A 23,768-nucleotide genomic window follows, 5' to 3' on the forward strand; every position below is an offset into this window, starting at 1 on the left:
ATGAGAAAATCAAAACCTAGCAGCTTACTAATCCAGTGTTGTTGAGGCGAGTTGGTAATCCGTTGTTCCAATAAAAATTTTAGACTATAATGGTCAGTTCGAACCACGTGTGATAACCGGTATTGTAACAAAATTATCCCCAAGAGATCTAATTTACCTATTTCTTTAGAAATTCTCCCGTAAAGCAACGCAAATACATCTCAATAACCTTGTTCACGGCTTCGGTCTGGCCATCCGATTGGGGATGGTAAGCGGACGAGAAACAAAGTTACGTCCCACTAAGGCGAAATAGCTCCTTCCAAAAAGAACTAGTGAAGGTTGTATCACAGTTGCAGACGATGGTTTCTGGAAGACCGTGAAGCTTAAAAATGTTATCAAAGAAAACTCGAGCCACCTTTACAGTTGTTCATGAGTGTGATAAAGGTATGAAATGGGCATACTTAGAGAAGCGATCCACAACCACAAACAATACAGTTTTACCTTGAGATAGAGGCAACCCGTCAATAAAATCCATGGAAATGTCCGACCACACTTGGTGAGGAACAGGCAAGGGTTGTAGTAATCCCGCGGGCTTCAAATGCTCCACTTTATTGTGTTGGCAGATTGGACATTCACGCACAAATATGTGAACTTGCTGTTTCATCCCGGACCAATAGAAATCTCGTGTAATTCGATATAATGTCTTCTGATATCCTTCGTGAAACTCATTATATATCATGGATATTATTTTAGAAGTTAGACGAGATGTAGCAAGGAGTTAGATTCTGCCTTTGAAGAATAAAAGCCCTTCCTTGTACTCCATGCGACCTTCGCCTCGCTGTGACACCTGAATAAGGTGCTGAATTTATGGGGAAGTAGAATATTCAGATTGAATGTCCTCTGTTAAATTTAATTTAGGCATGGAGATAGCGGTCAACTGTCCAATATTGTTGTCACGACATGAAAGTGCATCTACTGCCACATTGTTTCGGCTTGTTCGATATTCAATGAGAAAATCAAAACCCAGCAGCTTACTAATCAGTGTTGTTGAGGCGAGTTGGTAATCCGTTGTTCCAATAAAAATTTTAGACTATAATGGTCAGTTCGAACCAGGAACTTGTGTCCCCAAAGATAAGCACGCCAATGACGTATGGCTTTGGCCAATCCAATGAGTTCTTTCTCATAAGCAGAGAGTTTCATGTGTCCTTGGGCCAAGGGACGACTAAAAAAAGCAATAGGGCATCCTTCTTGTTGCAGAATTGCACCAATCCCCATATCTGAAGCATCACAATCCACCACAAATGACTTTGAGAAATCGAGCAAGGCAAGTACCGGTGTGGAAGTAAGGGCAACCTTTAGATTTTGGAATGCCAATTCCGCCACCTCATTTCATTCAAAAGAGTTCCTTCACAAGAGGCTAGTTAGAGGGGACGCCAACACTCCATATCCTTGGACAAATTTACGATAGTACCCTGTGAGCCCCAGAAAACCACGAAGGGCACGAAGAGTAGTGGGTTGTGGCCAATGGAGAATTGCTTCAATTTTTCCATTATCGACGGCCACCCTGAATGAGAAATGATGTGACCAAGATAGGCAATTTCCGTCCGAGCAAATAAACACTTAGAATTTTTTAGGAATAGGTGTTGCTGCTGTAATATTCTAAAAATGAGCTGCAAATAGTGGAGATGTTCCTCCCAAGAAGCACTGTAAATTAGTATATCATCAAAGAAAACTAGTATAAATTTTCTCAGAAAATTGCCAAAGATATTATTCATAAGAGCTTGAAAAGTTGAGAGGGCATTGGTGAGCCCGAATGACATTACTACAAATTCAAAATGGTCATGGTGAGTGCGAAAAGCCGTCATGGAAATGCTGTCCGGTTCCATTCGGATTTGGTGATATCCGGATATGAGGTCCAACTTAGCAAAATAAAAGGATCCATGTAATTCATCAAGCAATTCATCGATCACAGGGATAGGAAACTTATCTTTAATTGTCTTTTCATTGAGAGCCCTATAATCCACACAAAAGCACCATGTGTCATCTGCTTTTTTTACCAGTAAAACTGGCGAAGAGAAAGGAGATGTGCTTTGTCTAATCAGGCCCTTGGCAATCATGTCATTGCATTGACGCTCGATTTCATCTTTTTACGTATGGGGGTATCTATAAGGACGCACCACGATAGGATTGATTCCTTGTTCAAGTAAAATTTTATGGCAGCACTTACGAAAAGGTGGAAGGCCGTTGGGTTCCTCAAAAATTGTAGCATACTTTTCCAGAATACGTCGTAGTTATTTTTCATGAACTTTTGGAAGGATAGTTGTTGCGAGAGAGGCCACTTCTGCTGTTAGAGTAGCACCCAATCCTTGTAAATAATTGGTGTTGCCGGTATGTTGAAAGCTCATGCGCATCTGGGAGAAATCCCAAAGGATGGGACTAAGGGTGCGAAGCCAATTGACTCCCAACACTGCTCCAATGCCCCCAATGGTAGAATGAAGAATTCTACATTAAATTTGTGATCACCCAAATGGATTAATACATTGCACCAGACCCCAAGGCATTGTAGTCGTCGCCCATTAGCTACTGCCACCCAGAGCGCAAGACTTTTGTCAATAGATAAGTCCAAGATTGATGCAAATGCTGAATTTAAAAAGCAATGAGTACTTCCCGAGTCGATGAGGACCAGCAAGGGGGTGTGGTTAATTCGTCCTTGAATTTGCATGGTTTGAGGAGCACGGGTGCCAGTGATCGCATTGAGGGAAATTTCAACATCCTCGACGTGATTCTGTTCATCATAATCTTCTAATCCCTCAAGCTAAAAAAGACGTTTGCAACGGTGACCGGGAATGTAAAGTTCGTCACAATTAAAACAAAGGCCCTTGGTACGCCGTTCTTCCATTTCCGTTCGATTTAATCGTTTGATAAATGGTTGCTTCAGTGGCAGGACGGGGGTGCGCCGCGGTGTGACCGTTGATTCAGATCGTTTGGAGTGGCGTTCATAAAGACGAGCAAAACTCATAGTCGAAGGGAGATCTTCTGGGTGGTGAAGCTCGACTTCCACAGTAATGTGATCTTGGAGGCCACTAATGAATATTTGCACTTCTTGTTCTGAGGTTAAGGAACTCGCCCGTGCCGCCAATTGTTCGAACTTTCGCTGGTAGTCTTCCACGGATCCTGATTGTTGAAGTTTTGCAAGCTCGCCCAATTTGTTGTTACGAATAAATGGCCCAAACCTCAAATTACATTGATCTTTGAATTCCTCCCATTGAATATGAGGTTGATCACGTTCGAGTTTGATGAACCATAGTTGGGCATCTCCCTCAAGATGGAACGAGGTTAGGCCCATATTTTCTTCCTCAAAGTGCGTTGATGGCGAAAAAAATGGTCGCATCGATTGAGCCATCCCAAAGGATCAAACTCACCATCATAACGTGGGAAATACAGTTTCGAATATCGTGGTATATATGAGGATCCCTCCTCATGGTTATGATACCCTTTTGAGCGGTGCCTTTGTGGATCGGCATGATTGCTACTTTCTTCACCTCGATGGCTGTTGTGCGAGTGTAGATTAGAAAAGCTTTTTGACAATTCCTCTAGTTGAGCATGGATAAGTTGCTGTCGTTTTTCATTGGAAGCTTTATCCTCCTGGTAGATTTTAAGAAACGCATCAAAACGTTGTTGAAGTGCTTGTGAGTCACCCATTACGATGGGCTCTGATACCAATTTGTTGAGACCCTTGGCTATGGATCGCGTAATGGGACATTTTCTAATTTGTTGTGATAAGGTCGGGGGACCCTCGTTGGCGGAAGGTCAACGACACGTGGAGGTCAAAGGTTAAGAGATGCAACCCTGAGACCCGACCGACCGGACTGAGAGGGCCGACCGACATCGACCGACCGGCTGGAATCCCCCGAGCCAAATGAAAACCTCTCAATCTATGGATTTAATTTCTTTCTTTTGTAAAACTCAATAATGATTTTTATTGCATTATTGCAACCATTTAAATACAACTAGGGAGTTCTTTCTCAACGAAGGAAGAAGACAACCCTTGAATAAGAAATGTTTTATTCTTACTAAAAATAAAAAGATACTAGACTCAATTCTACTTAAAATAAAAGATACTTGACTCAATTCTACTTAAAATAAAAGATACTTGACTTAAATAAATCGATTACTATAAATAATTATAGCCGAACCAATTTTCTTGATTTGCACCATCCTTTCTAAATTTGTCGTGCGTGTATCTCTTATATTTGATGGGCTCCAGATTCTCTTTTGTTGTATGGGCTTGGTCCATAATAATAAATCCATATCAAGTCCAACATGGAGAATTTTGACGATTCTTTCTTATTATATTTTAACACATTTGAGAAGCCAAAATAAATAATGGATAGCATATTTGAACTCATTGCAATCTCAGAAATTCACAGGAATTGAAATGAGTGCAATCGGAGCTCTCTAGGTCTATCAGTGGATTTTGGTCGAAATCCACTAATGGACATAGAGAAATCCATAGGAACTGAAATGGATACCATCGGAATTATTTAGATCCATCAGTGAATTTCAACCAAAACCCACTGATGGATCTAGAGAACTTCGATTGCATCCATTTTAGTTCCTGTGGATTTCTGGGCTTGCAAGAAATTCAAATATGCTATCCATTGTTTATTTCGGCTTCTTAGAGGTGTTAAAATATTTTTAGAAGAATCAACGTACAAAAGAGAGGAAAAAAGAAGAGAGGAAAGAGAAGAAACATTGCATGCATAGGAGGAAAGAAAAGAGAGAGAAATGACAGAGAAAATAAAAAGAAAAGTAATCAGGAGGGTAGAATGAAAAAAGTACTGTAAAACGGTATATTTTTTGATAAATAATAAAATAACATGCGCCTTTGAGTAAATTTAAAAATTTAGATATATCTTTTGATAAATTATCATAAATAAAAAAATGATATGAGATAAAGAATCTCAGATAAAAATTTAAAATAGACATATAAAGTGATGGACCTATAAAAATATAAAAATGACGAGCCATGACTTTTTTTTTTATATTTATCATTAAATTTTTTTTTCCAAGATATTTTTCCTCTATGCTTAATTAAATATTAGAGACATTAAAAAAAATAATTAGTAAGTTTTAGACGGCAATTTTTTAGAAGCATTTTAAAATTTTCTCTAGGCTCTTTGATATTTAAAAGGATATCGCCTAATTATCGCCGCTGTAACTCCGCCTCTGCTGTTTCCTTTTACCCCCATTTTCTCCTTTTCTATCCTCGTCTCGTCTGCTGCCCTCGCCTCCTCCGCCCCCATCCCCCTCGTGCTCCGCCATCCACCGCGCGTCCGAAGGCTCTCGTCGTTCGACCTCCCTCCAGCTTCGTCGTTCGACCTCCCTAGCTTAGCGATCTCGAGTTGGCCGCTCAATCCAACCGATAATCAATCAATTTCGGTGGAATCTGACCGAAATGAGGTACTTATGACACATTTTACTAGCAGTACATGAGGGATCTTCAATGTTGGGTCTATCGGCCGATTCCTTGTTTCTATTCTACTTAGTGTGGCTCTGTTTAAATTTCCTAAATGACTCAAATTGCATAAGTAATATTAGACCTGAATTTCATTTAATTTTTCATACAAACTGTCAATACGTTTGTCCCCCTGATCTAGCATTTGTACATTAGACGCTGATTATTTTTCCAACTTTTTGCCATGTTAGATAACCTTTTTGTAATTAAGAACTTCGGTAATTTTATTGGAACACATTTCTGTTTGAAAAGAACCCCTAATAATTCCAATTTCGATTCTTTGTGTTGGGACTTACATTTCGGTAGCAGAGATTATGAATCTGTTTGTTATTATATGAATATTGTAGAGTGTTCTAGTTTCATGAATTCCTGAGATTTTAAATGAATTATTCAGATAATAGAATCATAATTCCCATTCTGGTTGCTCACTGACACTGGAATTTGGTATTGTCATAGCTACGGAATTTCATTCCATGAAACTTACGGTTTTGAAAAAATCAATACCTCAATAAAAATAAAATAGAATGTAACCCATACATTGCACTACAATCATATACCAGGCTGGAAAATTTAATCATAAATAATATAAGATTTTTTTTTTAAAAAAATAGACAGTTGGCAAGAACTAAAACTACCCACAAATCCCACTAAATGAAAACATCTTTCAATAAACCAAATATTAATAAAAAAAAGGGCAGCCCGATGCACGAAGCTCCCGCCATGCGAGGTTCCGGGGAAGGATCCATTATAAGCAGCCTTACCCTGCTTTTTGCAAGAGACTGTTTCCAGGATTCGAACCCATGATCTTTTGGTCACATGGCAACAACTTTACCGTTGCGCCAAAGCTCCCCTTCTAAACCAAATATTAATAACTTTGAAAAAAGAAAAATTGGTACTTCATCAATTGTATACCAATTAGGTCTAGTGAATATCTCGAAGGCTTATGTATTTAATTAAGAACATTTAAGTTAATAGGTTATTAGGTGTTGTGGGTTTAGGCCCACATTTGTACTATTAAATTTCAGCTTCTATGATGAGTCCCATATGTGTACTTGTGCTAGGTTTATCTCGCGATAATACAATAGAATATATTATTATTTTTTTTCCAAACTTAACATATTTGTTTATCCCTTGAGAATTTCAGAAATATCATTTATTTTGTATGTCACAGTTAGCATGAATTTTGCATCTACATGCCTAGTATTTTCTCTTTTTAAAAGGATTTTAACAATTAATACGACCTTTATTCCTTTGGTTAATCTAGGACTCTTTGCAAGTTTTATATGCATGGAGCATGTTTGAAGGGGGATCACTGCGATTTTTCCCATGATTGGCAAGATCAAGCCAACAATGTAAATTCTACTTTGTTATCCATGTTGAAATGTATTTATTTTAGGATGTGCAAATGATTTTTATTGTCATTCCTGTCATAGATGTGCACTTTTTATCAGAAAGGTGTCTGCTCTTATGGTAGTCACTGCAGATGTGATCATGTAAAAGTTTCTCGTGCCCGGGCATCTGGCCTATCCTCCTACCGCGCAATTTTATCAACAAACCCTCATCCTTACATAACATCAGGTTCTCAACAAGTCAGTCATGCTTCTGTAGTCCCTTCAACAAAACAATATAATTTGCAATCAAGCACATCCATAGATGTATTGGCAATGAAGTCAGCAGACATATTTCTTGTTACATCTGCCTGGACAACAAGTGATTCTGAATCTAGTACTTGTTTAAATGATGAGCCCAGAGCCCATCAGACATCTTTGAGAGATGCTGACCGACCCATCTGCTCGTTTGCTGCTGCTGGTCAATGCCCTTATGGGGAAAGGTGCTCTCGCCTTCATGGTGATTTGTGTACCATTTGTGGGAAGCATTGCTTGCATCCATTCCGTGATGATGAAAGAGAAGATCATATAAAGACGTGTCAAAAAAATAACCAGCACCTGGAAACTTTGAAATACAGTCAAGAAATAGAATGCAGTATTTGCCTTGATCGAGTATTGTCTAAACCCACTGCAGCTGCGAGAAAATTTGGGTTGCTTTCAGAGTGTGACCATCCATTCTGTATTTAATGTATCCGGAATTGGCGTAACAATTCTTCAACATCTGGAATGGATATCAACTCTGCATTAAGGGCCTGCCCTATATGCTGAAAGCTGTCATACTTTGTCATCCCTGGCGTCATCTGGTTTTCCACAAAGGAGGAAAAGCGGGAGATCATTGATAGCTATAAAATCAAACTAAAGTATGTTATTCTGAGAATTATAGCAACTTATGCAACGTTTTGTAAAATTTGTTGTGCCTAGTTCCTTGTTTTAGCTTGGAAAAGTTAGTTTAATGGCTCATGATTGATGGCAAAAGCTAGCTCTACTTTTGCTTTCCTGGTTATACGACTCTCTTACATGCTAATCATCTTTTCTTAATTTAAGTAGTACATATGTCAGGCTAGGAGATTGATGGCCCAATGCAAGGTTATGCATTTTTTTAATAAAATTTTTTTATAAGTTGCTCGTGTTTTGAGAATTTTGGTGTGATATGACCCAACCAAGATATTTATTCTCTAGGTTCAAATCAATTGGCATGCTTTTGCAAGTCCAGTAGTCAAATTACTGTATTAGAGCATTGAAGTAAATCTGCCCTATACTCTTCAGCTATAGTTTCACTCATAAGCATCTCTATGATTTGTGATTATTCCTCGTGCAGAAGTTGCATCTATTATTGTTTGAAGTATGGTGCCTTTCTTGCCTCTATCTTGCCATTTCCATGTCTAGGATCGTACAAAGCTTCAAAATTCAGGGTCAAGTTTCTCTTTTGCATACAGTGGGTGCAATATTATTTATTTCGCATGATATAGGGGACATACTTAAATAGGGTTAAAGCTAGATTCAGCTACTCTATTCCCTTCCTTTGGCTCTTAAATGGAACCTTTGTTCTTAGGTCTATGTATCTGTATTTCTTATTTCCCTTTTGTATCAGTAATAAGCTATTTTTATTTACTGAAGCAAATTCAAAGTTCTTTATATACGGACAATTTTCTTCCTGAATTAGGATGATAACCCATAATGCTTCACATTTTGAATTGTTTATATATGGAGAATATTCTTCAGGAACCCATCTTCTAGCGTTCTTAAAATGTTAACCCACAAGTGCTTTACATTTTGATTTTTTCCCCCCTGCGTTCCTTCTAGTCTAGGACTTGCTTACAGCTTACTCTAGCCTAATAACTCTAATTTTGCAGGTCAATTAATTGCAAATATTTTGATTTTGGAAATAGGACATGCCCCTTTGGAACAAGCCGCTTCTACAAGGTTGAATGTTGCTCATTGAAGATTATAGACATCGACTGACTTCTACGTGCTTATATATTGCATCCTTCAGTCATTTTTTTTATTTGTGGTTGATAGCTTACATTTTTACAAAATAACATGATCATGCTAATACATTATAAAATGAATGTAGGAATACATCCGCAATTCTGTAGCTGGAAAAACTGTAATGGATATTAAGATAATGAACATAATTTATACCTGCTAAATATGAGTGTTATACTCTATTGAAAAATGCATCAAACAACCAGCTTTTAATACATTTTTACTATTTATTGTTTTCATATTAATACTTATGAAGGGGAGCCTTGGCGCAACGGTAAAGTTGTTGCCATGTGACCAAAAGGTAATGAGTTCGAATCCTGAAAACAGCCTCTTGCAAAAAGTAGGGTAAGACTGCGTACAATGGATCCTTCCCCGGGATCTCGCATGACGGAAGTTTCGTGCACTGGGTTGCCTTTTTTTTTATATATTAATACTTATGGTTTATTAACGACTTATGATCTAATACATATCCATTTAATGTTATTGATCTACTATTTCCTATTCGATTATAAATAATGGTATTGTTGTCCCCGGGGCTATGGGTGATGGTAAGAGGTGGGACGGACTCCCTAGACAACGAGGGTTCAAATCTCACCCATGATACATAATACATGGGGAGTTTGAAAATTTTGTGACGCTGGGCGCCATGATCCATTTGCACTATTCTATTTACTCTGGTGGCTAGTGGAAATTTCCGTAGAGTTGAGCCGATTACCTCCAGAATTATTTGGATTGTAAGAGCCGGATACTTGAATTATCAAAAAAAAAAAAATGAGATTGTGAGAATGTATTTATATACTATTAATCTATCTTCATTAGTTCAATTTTTACTATCTATTTATTATATTGTGATTGATATGATATTTGATGGAACATAATGTACAATTTTATTATGATTATCTCATCTATGAAGCCTTTTCCCCTTAAGTCTATCAATATTGTTATCTCCAGTATTCTATTATTTGCCTTTTTCCCCCCTCAAACTCTATCAATATTGATATCTCCAGTATTTCATTATTTGTTCATTCATAAATCAGCGATGAAAAATCTAAACGTCATTATTAGATTATTATTTTAAATCATATAGTTTTTGATACTCCTTTTGAGTTTCTCATTGCACAAATGCCACCTATCTTTACAGCACGCTTATAGAGATGGTCGTCTAGAAGAAGTTGTGTTACGCCATCTCGATGCTGACGATGGCGGCACCGTCATCGCTAAGAATATAAGGTTTTTACAATGATTTCCAATTTTTTTAACTGTTTATGTTGCACAAATATATTTCTAGTTGTCACCTTTATCTTAATTGTTTTGTCAGGCTATCTGACTTCCTCTGCAACTTAAGTTTGTAGATTCAATTGCTTGTGTACAATAAAATGTAAGCATAGAGTTCAATGTAATTTCTTTTCCGTAGTTTGTGTTTTCAGATAAAATCATGATCATATATTCATCCATCCTTTCTAATGGAATTTATTGTGAAGAATTTTTCATTGAATTACAAGGGAGCGTTCGTGTTTTTCTTATTCGCTATAACTTTCATGGTTCTTATGATCAATGGTGGAGCTGTGGAATAGTATTGCATATTTGATATTATTATATACTTTTTTATTGAAAACTTTCCTCATAAGCTGACTATTCCCGTTGCACTGTAGGAAATGTTAGTGTTCCAAGGAAGTTTGTTGTGCTGACTCCATCAGCACCGTAAGAGATTTGTCATGCCATTGGGACAGTAATATCAAGGTAGTCTTCATTTCTGTAACAGCCGAATTTCACTCCCTATTATTTTCAAAGTCTTTTAAATTATACTGTCATAAATAAAGTTTAAGATTTCGTTCCTTCTGGAGATTCGGTGCTCAGCTCAGATAAGACAGTTTCGGCACTGCACTTAACACATGGTGCCAATTGTCAATGACAAAATACAGGTAGGGTAGGATTGTCAGGATGCAGAAGAAGAAGAAGAAGAAATAAAAGAAGAGGTGAGGAGTTATTCCATTGCTTCTTCTCAGTTGATGAAAGATGCTCCAAACTTTGGTCCTTAGGAAAACACTCATGGAGATCGTGCAATGTTCATGGAACTGATTACGAGTTGAAGAAAACCCTTATGGAGTTGGTCACAAATCACCGTGGTCCTCACAAAGCAGGACTAGTCGTTGTGAAGTAACAAAGCCTAAATTTAGCCCCGATTAAGCCAAATCAGTTATATAATAGGCTGGACAATCCTACTTGAACACTAAGAGTGCAAGAAACAAGATGGATACTTGAACCCACCGACAGAGTGGAAAGGTCTATGCTCTGTTGAGATTTGAGCTAGAATGCTTGGAACAGATGTCATTTGAAGGATACATGAAACAGTATACTGAAAATCTAACAATAGGGAAATAAGATGTTTCATCCGTGCAGATGGTCTATTCTGTGAATAAGATTTAGGTATAATGCACTTGGTCTTAATGAAAAAGGCGCGCAAATATTATTGAATTGTGATCTTTTGTGTATTAAGGAGGTGTTTGGTTTAGGGGTTTGGGAATGAGGGAATGGAATAATAGAAATATATGGTGTTTGGTTAATGAGTTTGGGAATAAAAATTTGGGAATCATTTCTAAATATTTGGGAATGAACAAAACCCAATTAACTAGGTGGGTTTAGAATTCATTCCCGTGGATGAGTTTTGTTCCTGATATTTTTTTTTTTGTTTTTTTTTCTTTCCTTTATTTTCCCCTAACCGGCTTCGTGCGACACCACCATCCTCGACTTTCTGTGACAACAGCGCCCCGCGACAACAACGCTCCCAACTTCGTGCGACAGCAGCGTCCTCTCCGACGTAAGTCATCGTCGGCTCTTCGAGTGGGTTCGCCGTCACCACCTCTTCGACTCCCTCCCTTGCTGTCGCACTGCATAGTAAGCAGGTAATCCTTAACCCTAAACCTTGATGAATCGCTTGTTGTTTGTTTCGTTTTTTTTAATTCTTGATTCTGTTAACAGAACGCAAATTGCTTCTGAACTATATTTGGAATGATAAGCAAATATGTTTATCAGAAGCAATTTAACAGAACGCAATCGCTTGTTGATTCCTTACATGTAGTTTATATTTCTTGTCCTAAATTGCTTCTGAACTTCTCTACCAACACGAACAAATTAGGGCAATCATACTAGAATTTGAATCCTCAAGTCATTGTGATAGAAATACTGAAAAGAAGATGGTTTTGCATTAGGTAAATTACAATTTCGTTCTACATTTCCAATGATATTTCTGTGCCTTTTTGTATCAGTTACTCTTGAACTACAGAAAATCACATCTTCTTTTCTGTTCTTTCCTAATTCTAGATCCTTTGTTGATTTGAAATAGTCTTTACAAAAGCTTATGATTTTAATCTTCCCAGAAACAGTCCTTGGATTTTTTTTTTTTTAATTCTTGATTCATTACCTATGATTCGTTGCTCAAGATAAGTGAGATTAGAATTGAGTGAGTTTTCTTATTTTGTATGTAACCCCTTATGTTAATTTCTCTTATTGCTATGTAGAAGATAATGACCCGTATTCCTACTACTAGTAGAAGACGTAAAATCATTCGAAATATTCGAATTATAGCATCAATGGTGAACGTGTACAGTGTTATATATGTGATGTGGTACCGATTGTTGTTGTTACATTTGCATATTATGAGGCCTCCACTTAAAACACAAAAAGAGAAAATACTTAAGAGGATGAATTGGGTGTTTAGACTCACTCAAGACTCTGATACTGCTTGTATTAGCGAGCTTCGAATGGATAGATAGACTTTTGGAATATTATGTGACATGGTAAGAGATATTGGAGATTTAAAAGACACCAAAAATATGTCTCTACAAGAAGTAATTGCTATTTTTGTGTATGTTTTGGCTCACCACAAAAAAAATAGGACAATGAGTCTATTATTTTTACGAAGTGGAGAAACTATCAGTCTCCACTTTAATAGTTGTCTTCTAGCTATCTTGAAATTGCATTCCATTTTGCTTAAAAAACCAGTTCCTATTATTGAAGATTATCAAGACAATCGTTGGCGGTGTTTCAAGGTACTTTGCATTTATATTTATTAAAATTATAATTTATTAGAAATAAAAAAACCATCTTATTTATTATGTTTTTCAAAATATTTAAATAACATGATTGTTTAGGTGCTTTGGATGGTACATTAATCAAAGTCACACCTCCTTCTGATCAAAAACCTCGATATCACACTAGAAACGCAAATATAGCTTCAAATGTATTAGGTGCTTGCTGCCCAAACATGCAGTTTATATATGTTTTACCTGGATGGGAGGGTTCTGCACATGATGGTCGTGTGCTTAGAGATGCTATGATTAGGTTTGACTGTCTTAAAGTTCCTCAAGGTACAATCGGTCTTGCACTAGCTAGTTAGCTTTTCAATATAAAACTTCATTCAAACTCATAATTAATGTGATTTTTTTTTGTATTCTTGAAGGTTGTTATTATTTGGTGGATTCTAGATATTGTATTGCGGATGAATTTTTAGCTCCTTTTCGAGGACAATGGTACCATCTAAATGAGTTTCACGGTCATCGACCACATACAACCGAAGAGTATTTTAATATGAAACATTCAAAGGTTAGAAATGTGATTGAGAGATGCTTTGGGTTGCTAAAAGGGCGATGGAAAATATTAGCTTCCCCCTCATTTTTCCCAATTGAAACTCAAGTGCGCATTATTTTAGCGTGCTTCCTTTTACACAATCTGATTCGAAAGTACATGAGTTTTAATCCACAAGAGTTGGAACCACTTGAAGAATATGACATGGAAGATGAACACTTCGAATATGATGAATATGTGACAAGTATCACCCCAACAGAAGAATGGACCAACTTTAAAATACATTGGTACTTGAAATGTTTAATCATTGGAGTGAAAGATCACATCATCAACTGTTATGGGAAAGGGAATATGTTAATGATTTTGTTATTGCATTTTCATGAATGTTTCAACATGTTTGTCATGTTTAAGAAGACATCTGTTCTGTGAATGTAACTGTTATTCATTTATTTCAATAATTGTTTTATTTTGGTTTATATATTACTCGTGAATTTTAATGATTTGACTTGCAAAATTTGGGATATCGTTATTATATGTTAGGATGGAGCAAGATCAAATAGTTTGATGACGCGGAAGAAATAAATGCTTCTGGACAGAAAATGAGGTCCAAGTATTAATTGCAACTCTTCAAGATATGGCTTGTGATCCTTCATGGAAGACAGATGATGGTTTTAAAAGCAATTACATGGCTGAGGGTGCATAAGAGAATGCTAAGCAAGATACCTACTCTTACAAAACAAGTTACACCTCATATTGAATCAAAGATCAAGTGATTAAAGATAAGATTTCATATTATTGATGACATGTGTAGACAAAGTGGATGTCAATGGAATGATGTGGAGAAAAAAATAGCATGTGAAAAGCAATGGTTTGATAGCTACTGTCAGGTAATTTTATATATTAGTGTACGACATTTTTTACTCTCTCAAATCTTTCATTACATACTTCCTTTAGCTTTTTTTCAATCATGTATATTTTATATTTTGCAACCTCACAAAGAGGGAAAAGGAATGTGGGATTTTAAATTTCCATACTTGAACCAACTTGAATTAGTCTATGGAAGGGATAGAGCCACTGGCGCTGTTGTTCAAGGTTATGTAGATGCTATTTACAATTTGGAAGTTAATCAAAATGATAAAGTGGAGGTGAAAATTTGGGCACATTCTATCATTCTTCAAATGCGTATGAAGAAGATAATAATGTGTATTTTGAATCAGAATCAACCCCCACTGCTTTGCACAACACTGATGTGACAAAGTCAGCTACAAAACAAAAGCAACCATTAACATCTGGAGATAAAGTTAAAAAAAAAAATCAACAACACACTTAGATATTGGGACACAACTACAAGACATGAACAATGGATTTCGCACTTTTGTTGATGGTTTCAATGCAAATTTTGCAAATGTCATGGTAGAAGAGAATTTACGAGAAAAAATGACTTCAGAAAGAATGAAAGATGTGCTTGCTGAGCTAATGAACCTTAGTTTTCCTAGTGGTGATGTATTCAAAGCAGCTAATATATTCACTGTAGATAAGGACAAGATTGATGTGTTGTTCAATCTTCCTTTAGAGTTGCGAAGGAACTACGTGGTTAACCTACTCATTCCCTCTCTAAATATGTAGATAATGGTATTGGATTTTGTGAAAACTACTTAGGAGATGACTATTATGCTGAGTTTTGTGATAGCATTGCTGGATTTTGTGGAAACATGTTTTTTTTGGTTGTTTTGGAGACATTGATCATTTTTGTTCCCTACTAAATATATGAATATCAAATTGTGTGGGATTAAACAAGTGGATGTTACTGTAAGATAATTCTATGATAAGTTTGTTGTAGTTTCTTTGATACTAGTCGATGTTCTAAATTCTAATAATTGTTATCTCGGCGATCGGATTTCATAAATACTAGGTGTGCTGCTCCTCTGTAGCTTATTCAAAATGTTAGATGCTTAACAACCCTGTTTATTCCAACATTGCTGAAATGTTTACTCAAGTGGATGGATAGGAACATGAAAATAGCTAATTGGTGTGATGCTCCTTTGGAACAGGTAATGACAATAGCTAATCTTCTTATTTTCAAGTTTGCACATTCAATCTAAAAAATAATAAAAATGCATATATCAGTAAGAACACTCTCTTCTACTCGATCATGAATCGCTCACTAATTTGTTTCTCTTCTAATTCATTGGTGGTTGGCAGGTTAAAAAGCTCTTTGCAAAAGAAGTTCCAGATGAACATTGAGAAACTGCCCAGATTCAGGTGAATAAAATGAGCATTAATTAGTGCATTCGAATCATCAATTTATAGCAAAGGACAGAATGTATCCGCAAGTGTATAAAGTTTTGATCTTTTGGGAGCAGAGGAGGAGAAAGTATCATTGGAAATCTCATCCTTTTTGGTCGGTAATCGAGGGAAAAATCCTTGGAAGTTTCGATCAGAAGTTTTGATAGAGGAAGAGGAGGAAAGGCCTTCTCCGGGAGATCTAATCATGTTCTTCTTGATTTATGCAATTGATCAAACAAGAAATCTCTGTGAGTGTCGAAGTTTCGATCTTTTGGGAGATGAAAGGAGGGAAGGCCTCACCTTTCCATCTTAATCCTCTTCATGTTCTTGATTTCTGTCATTAATTGAATAAGAAAACAAAATCAAGTTCGGATCTTTTCTTTGTTTTGTTTGTTGTATTGGTGTTTTCTTTACCAAGTAGTCGATTCCTGTAGCAAATCAATTTATGGCGCCACCTTTGATGGAGGTTCTCCTGTCAGCGATGGTGGCGCCTCGCTACCCCAGTGCGATCTTGTTCCTCTGCCCGAAGGGGTGCGGCGCTGGAGCATAACAAGAGCTTCGAGAACGCGTTGACCAAGTTCGACGCCAACACCCTCGGCGGTGGGAGAAGGTGGCGACGTGCGTCCCCGGCAAGACCATGGTTGACGTGGTCAATCACATGCTAAGTCGTGTTCTTAGTTGGTTTGTTGTTCATCATCTTACTGGGAATATTATTATTTATTTTAAGGATAAATACTATTGTATTTGTATTTCTAAACCTTTGGTAAACTAAATAGTAGTATTGGTAATCATACCTAATCAAAGCTTATAAATCAAACAGTAGTATTGGAATGATTAAATCCATTTCCATTCCAGTCTACTATCAAATCCATTCTCATTCCTACACATTATCAAATCCATTCTCATTCCTACACATTATCAAATCCATTCTCATTCTTGCACTCTACGCCAAATGCCACCTAATTTCCACAAATTATTTGTGCCCTTTTGAACCATACCTATTTGTTCCTTTTAATTGGCCATATGCGCTTCTCAGTGATTAGTGCTATTTTGTTTCAGTGCAGAATTATTTTCAGATTTGGACGATAAGGAAACGGAAGATACAAAGAACAAAAATCACCATTTTGCATAGCTTAAATGGGATTAAGTTGTTGCATGTCACAACTAAGGAAATTCATTACAAGAAAAAAAAAAAAAAAAAAAACTCATGCCGCGTTTTCCATTTTGTATGGAATATAAATATATAACCGATTTTGAGAGACTACTATTAAGAATATCCGTGCATCACAATTTTGTGTGCTGACTTGGAAATTGAATACAAAATTGTTTTGAGTTAGGAGGGATGGGATTTTGAATGACTTGATGTGATTTAGTGTCATATTTTTTCTAGATAATTGCAAGTAATAGTTAGGATTTTGTTCAATTTTTAGTTTTTGAAAAATAATTTATTTAAGTATTTTTTTCCAAAAAAATGTATATATACAGAAAAGCCGGAGAGAGTAGCCCGTGAAATATGATTTCTATATGTTTCAAGCAAGAAACCATTTTTTTAAAAACAAAATCTATATTTTTCATCTTCTAGTTGACCAAATTCTGCAGTTGACTAAACAGTAACGAAAGAAAAATACCTTTGAAGATGCATATACATTTTTTTAATAAATATACCTAAACAACATTTATAATTATCTCTGACGTATTTGCTGGCGAAACCTTCCATTTGGATGATTTCAATTTGACTTTCCATTTTTAAACCTACCGTGAGACCCAATAAAAAAAAGTTTTGCGTGATGTTTCCATTTCATTTATTTAATTATTTAGACAGAATCAAGAAGAAATAAATAATAATTTGAACTTTTGTCATATAAATTAGATTTGAACTATGAGATTTTGTTTTTATTTTTCAATAATTTATCAAAGGACATACTGAAGTTTAAGAATGGACTAACAACAAATTATACTTTGGTATTTATTAAAAGAGACACTTAGGGTGTATTTGATTTGTGCGTTTTTCATTTTCATTTTCTGAAAAATACGCGTTTCTGAAAAATGATGTTTAGTTTATATTTTTCGTGTCTATTTTCTAAAAAAATAGATAATATTTTCTAGAAAACTAGAGAATGATAAAAAGTCATTTTCTGTTTTCTAGAAAACACGTATTTTTCAGAAAATAAAAATGAAAAACATGCAAATCAAATGCACCCTTAATTTTCTACTTTCTCCATTCTACCTCTCTAACATTTCTTTCTTTTATTTTCTCTCTCATATTTATGTAATTCTTTTTCTCTTTCTCTCTCATATATAAGTCATCTCTCTTTCCTTTCTTCTCCTCTCCTCTCCTCTCCTCTCTTTCCTCTCTCTTAGATTGATGGAGGGATGCATGCATAACATGAGCCTGATTCCATATCAAGCTCACGAGTATATGATTTAGCTGATTCTTTTGATAATATTTTAATACATTCAGAGAAGTCGAAAAAAAGTAATGGAGGGCACCAATGGACTCCTTATAGTCTCAAAATTTTACAGGATCTGAAATGTGTCTAATCGGACCTGTCTAAGTCTATTAGTGAATTTTGGTCAAAACTCACTTATCGACCAAAAGATATTAGATTGCAATCATTTCAGGTTTTGTGAATTTCTGAGGCTGTAAAGAGTCCAACGATGTCATCTATTGCATATTTTGTCTTCTTTGGAGATGTTAAAATTTTATCAGAAAAAAGCAGCTAAAGAATAAACCCATTCATATGAGGGTCACGGGAGTTAGGATTTAGCTGATTCTTTTGATAACATTTTAACATCTTTGGAGAAGCTAAAATATATAATGGACAACACCATTAGACTTCTTGTAATCTTAGAAATTCACAGGATCTGAAATAGTTGCAATATGAGGTCTTTAGGTCGATCATTGGATATTGCATATTTTGACTTCTTGAGAGATGTTGAAATTTTATCGAAAAAATCAACTAAAGCATAAACCCATTTATATCAGGCCTAAGTTGGGCCTGATATGATTTCATATCAGGCCTAATGTATGCATGATATGATTAATATCTGGCCCACGAGGGTTAGGGTTTAGTTGATTCTTTCGATAACATTTTAATACATATAGAGAAATCAAAATATACAATGGACGACATTGTTAAACTGCTTGCAGCCTTAGAAATCTACAGAACTTGAAATGAGTCCAATCAGACTAGTTTAGGTCCATCGGTGGATTTTGGTCAAAATTCACTGATTGACCTAGAGACCTCAGATTACAACCATTTTAAGTCCTGTGAATTTTTTAGGCTGCAAGGAGTTCAATGGTGTCATCCATTGCATATTTTGACTTCTTCGAAGGTGTTAAAATGTTATCAAAAGAATCAGTTAAAGCATACACCCAATTATATCAGGCCCATGTTGGGCCTGATATGATTCCATATCATGCCCAACGTGGGTTTGATATTTATATTAGGCCCACGAGGGCTTAAGGTTTAGCTAATTCTTCTTATAACATTTTAACAAATCCGAAGAAGTCAAAATATGCAATAGATGACGCGGTTGGACTCCTTACAACTTCAGAAATCCACAGGACCTGAAATAAGTCTAATTGGACCTGTCTATGTCTATTATTAGATTTTGGTCAAAATTCACCGATCGACCTAGAGACCTCATATTACAATAATTTTTAGGTCCTATGAATTTCTGAGGTTGCAAGGAGTCCAACAGTACCTTCCATTGTATATTTAAGCCTTTTTGGATGTGTTAAAATGTTATAAGAAAGAATAGCTAAAACATAAACTCATTCATATCAGGCCCATGGGGGTTAGGGTTTAGCTGATTTTTTTGATTACATTTTAACATATCCAGAGAAGCCAAAATACGTAATAGACAACACTATTGGACTCCTTGCAGAATCAGAAATCAATAGGACTTGAAATGGTTGCAATATGAGGTCCACTAATGGATCTAGACAAGTCCTATAGACCCATTTCAGGTCCTATGGATTTATGAGATTGTGAGGAGTCCAACGATACCATCCATTGCATATTTCGACTTATCCAGATGTGTTAAAATGTTATTAGAAAAATCAGCTAAATCATAAACCTATTAATATCAAGCTCACGTTGGGTCTGATATGATTCATATTATTGGGGGGGGGGGGGGTAGGGCTTAACTGATTTTTATGATAATATTTTAACACATCCGGAGCAGCCAAAATATGTAATGGACGGTACCATTAGACTCCTTGCAACCTCAGAAATTTATAGGACTTGAAATGCTTACAATATGATTCTCTATGTCAATAAGTGAGTTTTGCATATTTCGACTTCTCCGGAGGTACTAAAATATTATTGAAAAAATCAGTTAAAGCATAAACCCATTCAAATCAGGCCTATATGGTGTTAGAGTTTAGCTGATTCTTTCAATAATATTTTAACAAATTTGGAGAAGCCAAAATATATAATGTACATCATCATTGGACTCCTTGCAACTTTAGAAATCCACATGACCTAAAATAAATACAATCGAACTTGTCTAGGTCCATCAGTGAGTTTTATTCAAAACATTCAAAACTCACTGATTAACCTAAAGATCTCAGATTGCAATCATTTCATGTCTTATGAATTTTTGAGACTGTAAATAATCCAACGGTGTTGTCCATTGCATATTTTGATTTATCTGGAGGTGTTAAAATATTATTAAAAAAATTAGCTAAAGTATAAACTCATTCATATTAGGCCTACATTGGGTTTGATATGATTAAATATCAGACCCACAGGGTGTTAGAATTTAGCTTATTCTTCTTATAACATTTTAACATATCCTGAGAAGCTGAAATATGCAATGGACGACACCGTTGGATTCCTTACAGCCTCAAAAATCTACAAGATTTGAAATAGTTGCAATATGAGATCTCTAAGTTGATCAGTAGATTTTGACTAAAACTCACTAATAGACCTAGATAAGTCCAATTAGACCCATTTCAGGTTCTTTGGATTTCTGAGGCCGCAAGGAGTCCAACGATATCATCCATTCAATATTTCGATTTTTCTGGAGGTGCTAAAATGTTATCAAAAAATCACCTAAAGTATAAACACATTCATATCAGGTCTAATACGGACTTGATATGAATGAGTTTATGATGTAGTTGATTTTTTTGATGAAATTTTAACATTTCTCGAGAAGTAGAAATATGTAATGGACGACACCGTTAGACCCTTTGCAAATTCAGAAATTCACAGGACCTGAAATTGTTACAATCTGAGGTCTCTAGGTCGATTAGTGAGTTTTGATCAAAATTTACTAATGGACCTAGATAGGTCCGATTGAATCCATTTCAGGTCCTATGAATTCCTGAGGCTGTAAGAAATCTAATGGTACTTTTCATTACTTATTTTAATATATTCAGAGATATTAAAATATTATCAAAAAATCAATTAAATTCCAAATCCTATGAACCTGATATAAATTGTATCATGTCTACATTATGTATACATGCATCTAATGATCTAGAAAAGAGAAAAGATGTTTATTGCACATGAGAGAGGAAAGAAAAAAAAAGAAATTATACGAAAGATAAAAGAGAAATACTAGAGGGATAGAATGAAAATAATGATAAATTGGGTGTGTCTTTTAATAAATATCAAAATATAATTAATGCACGTTTTAGTCCATTTGTAATAGTCCATTTGTAAATATGAGTGTTTATTTTTTAACTATCTAAATAATTTTGTCATCATTTGATAACTAGTAACATTTATTTATTTTTTACAATAATTTGGAGATTGACCAAGTCAAAATGAGTTGCCCATCGTCTCCGCCACCTAGTCCACTCCATCTCGTCTTCGACTCTTCGCCGGAGTAATAGCATCTCTCTTGGCGGCTGAATGCGTCGAAGGCGAATTGGCGAGATCGAAAAGGTTTGGCCTTTTTCCTTCTCTTCCTCCAGCTCAATCCCTTGCCGTCCATTCGCTCGCTATCTTTCACTAGCGAGGGAATGTTCCCACTGTTTTTGGTATGGTGCCCTAGTTTCTTCTTCGATCTTATTTGTTTGTTCGTGGCTAATAGTAGTGCCGTACTCGATTATAGTTTTTGTGCTTCGAGTTGTGATTTTTCTTCGTGCTTGACCTCGTCTAGGGTTTTCACCTTTTCTAGCAGCGCATCATGCGTATTACTCTCGATTGTGACTCCTCAGGATAAGATTTTCCGTAACGAATCATCCCCCTTTCAAGCAGCCATATTCTTTATTGCGATTTCTAACTCCTCGGGTGCCACTAGCAGCTGACTGCCAACAAGTCAAACTTTTGTTTGAGCAAAATGGAATCGAAAGAGTTTGACCTTATTATTTTATCGAGGTAGAATTTCTAGCTTGTCTACTCTCGATCAGTTCATATTATGATTAACAAACAGGATCTACTTGTGGGCGAGGCAAATTCTGTTTTTGCCCTAAAATTGGCATTTTTGTTACCCTCTGATTTTTTTTTTCCCTTTTCATCATCGTTTTAATTTCTTCCTGTTGCCAAGTTAAATTTGCAACCAAAAACAGGTTATATGGATTCCAGTCCTTATCTATTAGGCGTTGAATCCCAAGTCCTCAAGCTGATTGAAGATTCGAAAAGCGATTCTGCAGATCTGCAGAGATGTGCTACCGGTGAGCTGCGCCTGCTTTCACAATGTTCACAAAATAGGAACGTGATTGCAGATTGTGGAGTTGTAAACTTACTGGTCGGCTTGCTTCATTCATCGGACCCTGCGACTCAAGTGAATGCAGTGACGGTGCTACTGAATTTGTCGATCGATGACAGAAACAAGATCTCCATTGCAAATTATGCTAATGCCATAGTTTCCCTGATAGATGTGCTTATAAGATCGGGCATCCCTGAAGCAAAAGAGAATTCTGCGGCAACATTGAGTAGTCTCGCGAAAATCGAGGAGAACCGAGTTCAGATAGGCGAGTCCGGTGCTATCGGCCCTCTGGTAGAATTGCTCGCGAATGGAACTCCACGAGGAAAGGAAGATGCAGTGACGGCGCTCTATAATCTGTCGAAATGCCGTGCCAACATGGTTAGGATCGCGCAGTCTGGAGCAGTAGCCCATTTGGTCGGCCTTATAGACCATGCTGCAGCTGGCTTGGTCGACAAGGCCGTGACCATTTTAGCAAATCTCGCAACTACGTCAGAAGCAAGAATTGCAATAGGGCAAGATGGGGTATCAGCACTGGTGGATGTTGTTGAACTGGGATCTTCCCGTGGAAAGGAAAATGCCGCCGCAGCTTTGCTTCAACTATGCAGGAGTAGCAGTAAATATTGCCGTGTAGTTCTGCAACAAGGTGGTGTGCCGTCGCTGGTAGCATTGTCGCGTTGTGGCACGCCACGAGCTAAAGAAAAGGTATTGTTGCATGAATATATGAACTTGGTAAATGTATGGCACCTACGTATCTTTTGTTCTCCCAACTGATTTGTCCATTCTTAATTGATTCTTTCAGGCTACGTCTCTGCTAAATTATTTTCAAAAGCAACGAGAAGCTTATGCTGGGGATAAGTGATACATCATACTTCACATTACTTCATTCTTTTCTCGTCGCAGTGTTGATGTAAAGAGTAAAGTGTTCATCCTGTACGAGATCACAGTTAGGTTTTTTTTTTTTCAATTTATTTTATCTGTTGAGAAAATTGTTAGGGCGAAATGGACTTGGAATGAATCATTCCATGATTCCATTCAGACATCAAAATGGACGGGATATTATGATCTACTGATGATTTCTTTTCATCTGATAGGGCGGAGCTCCACGATCCTATGTGTTTTGTAGGATAGATAATCATGCTGAGCAGCTCAGTCAAAATCAAGATATGATAGATGCTACTTGTGAACAGTCAAACTCATCACAGAATGAATTCAAGCTGAGTCTAGTGAGTCTAATACACTTCTTCCACGGATGCAAAGTTAATCAATGGCAAGTCGGTAACCATGGCACCTGTCTCGACACAAATTCTGACATCCCTCCTAGCTCCGTCCCAGGCCCCAACATCATCTCTCAGACTCAGCTC

General features: G+C 36.4%; 1 protein-coding gene and 1 pseudogene across 1 annotated transcript; both read left to right on the forward strand.

Moving 5' to 3' along the window:
* Positions 1 to 5,199: 5,199 nt before the first annotated feature.
* Positions 5,200 to 16,128, forward strand: LOC121993192 (annotated as a pseudogene).
* On the forward strand, positions 14,809 to 23,492 carry LOC121991239 (U-box domain-containing protein 4-like). Its single transcript, XM_042545250.1, has 7 exons — positions 14,809 to 15,048; positions 15,507 to 15,538; positions 15,658 to 15,717; positions 16,176 to 16,272; positions 21,590 to 21,641; positions 22,352 to 23,109; positions 23,207 to 23,492. The coding sequence occupies exons 1-7, from the start codon at positions 14,809 to 14,811 to the stop codon at positions 23,264 to 23,266; spliced, it is 1,299 nt and encodes a 432-aa protein (XP_042401184.1). The 3' UTR covers positions 23,267 to 23,492.
* Positions 23,493 to 23,768: the final 276 nt, after the last annotated feature.

The sequence above is a fragment of the Zingiber officinale genome, chromosome 6B (genome assembly GCF_018446385.1).
Source record: "Zingiber officinale cultivar Zhangliang chromosome 6B, Zo_v1.1, whole genome shotgun sequence".
NCBI classification, from domain to species: domain Eukaryota; kingdom Viridiplantae; phylum Streptophyta; class Magnoliopsida; order Zingiberales; family Zingiberaceae; genus Zingiber; species Zingiber officinale.

What these genes read in the sequence shown, in the direction of transcription:
- LOC121991239 (XM_042545250.1), top strand. Translation starts at nt 14,809, where the DNA reads ATGAACAATGGATTTCGCACTTTTGTTGATGGTTTCAATGCAAATTTT. An exon ending in AGTTGCGAAGGAACTACGTG is followed by an intron (nt 15,049 to 15,506) that starts GTTAACCTACTC and finishes CCTTTGGAACAG; the next exon opens with GTAATGACAATAGCTAATCT. An exon ending in GAGAAACTGCCCAGATTCAG is followed by an intron (nt 15,718 to 16,175) that starts GTGAATAAAATG and finishes CGATTCCTGTAG; the next exon opens with CAAATCAATTTATGGCGCCA.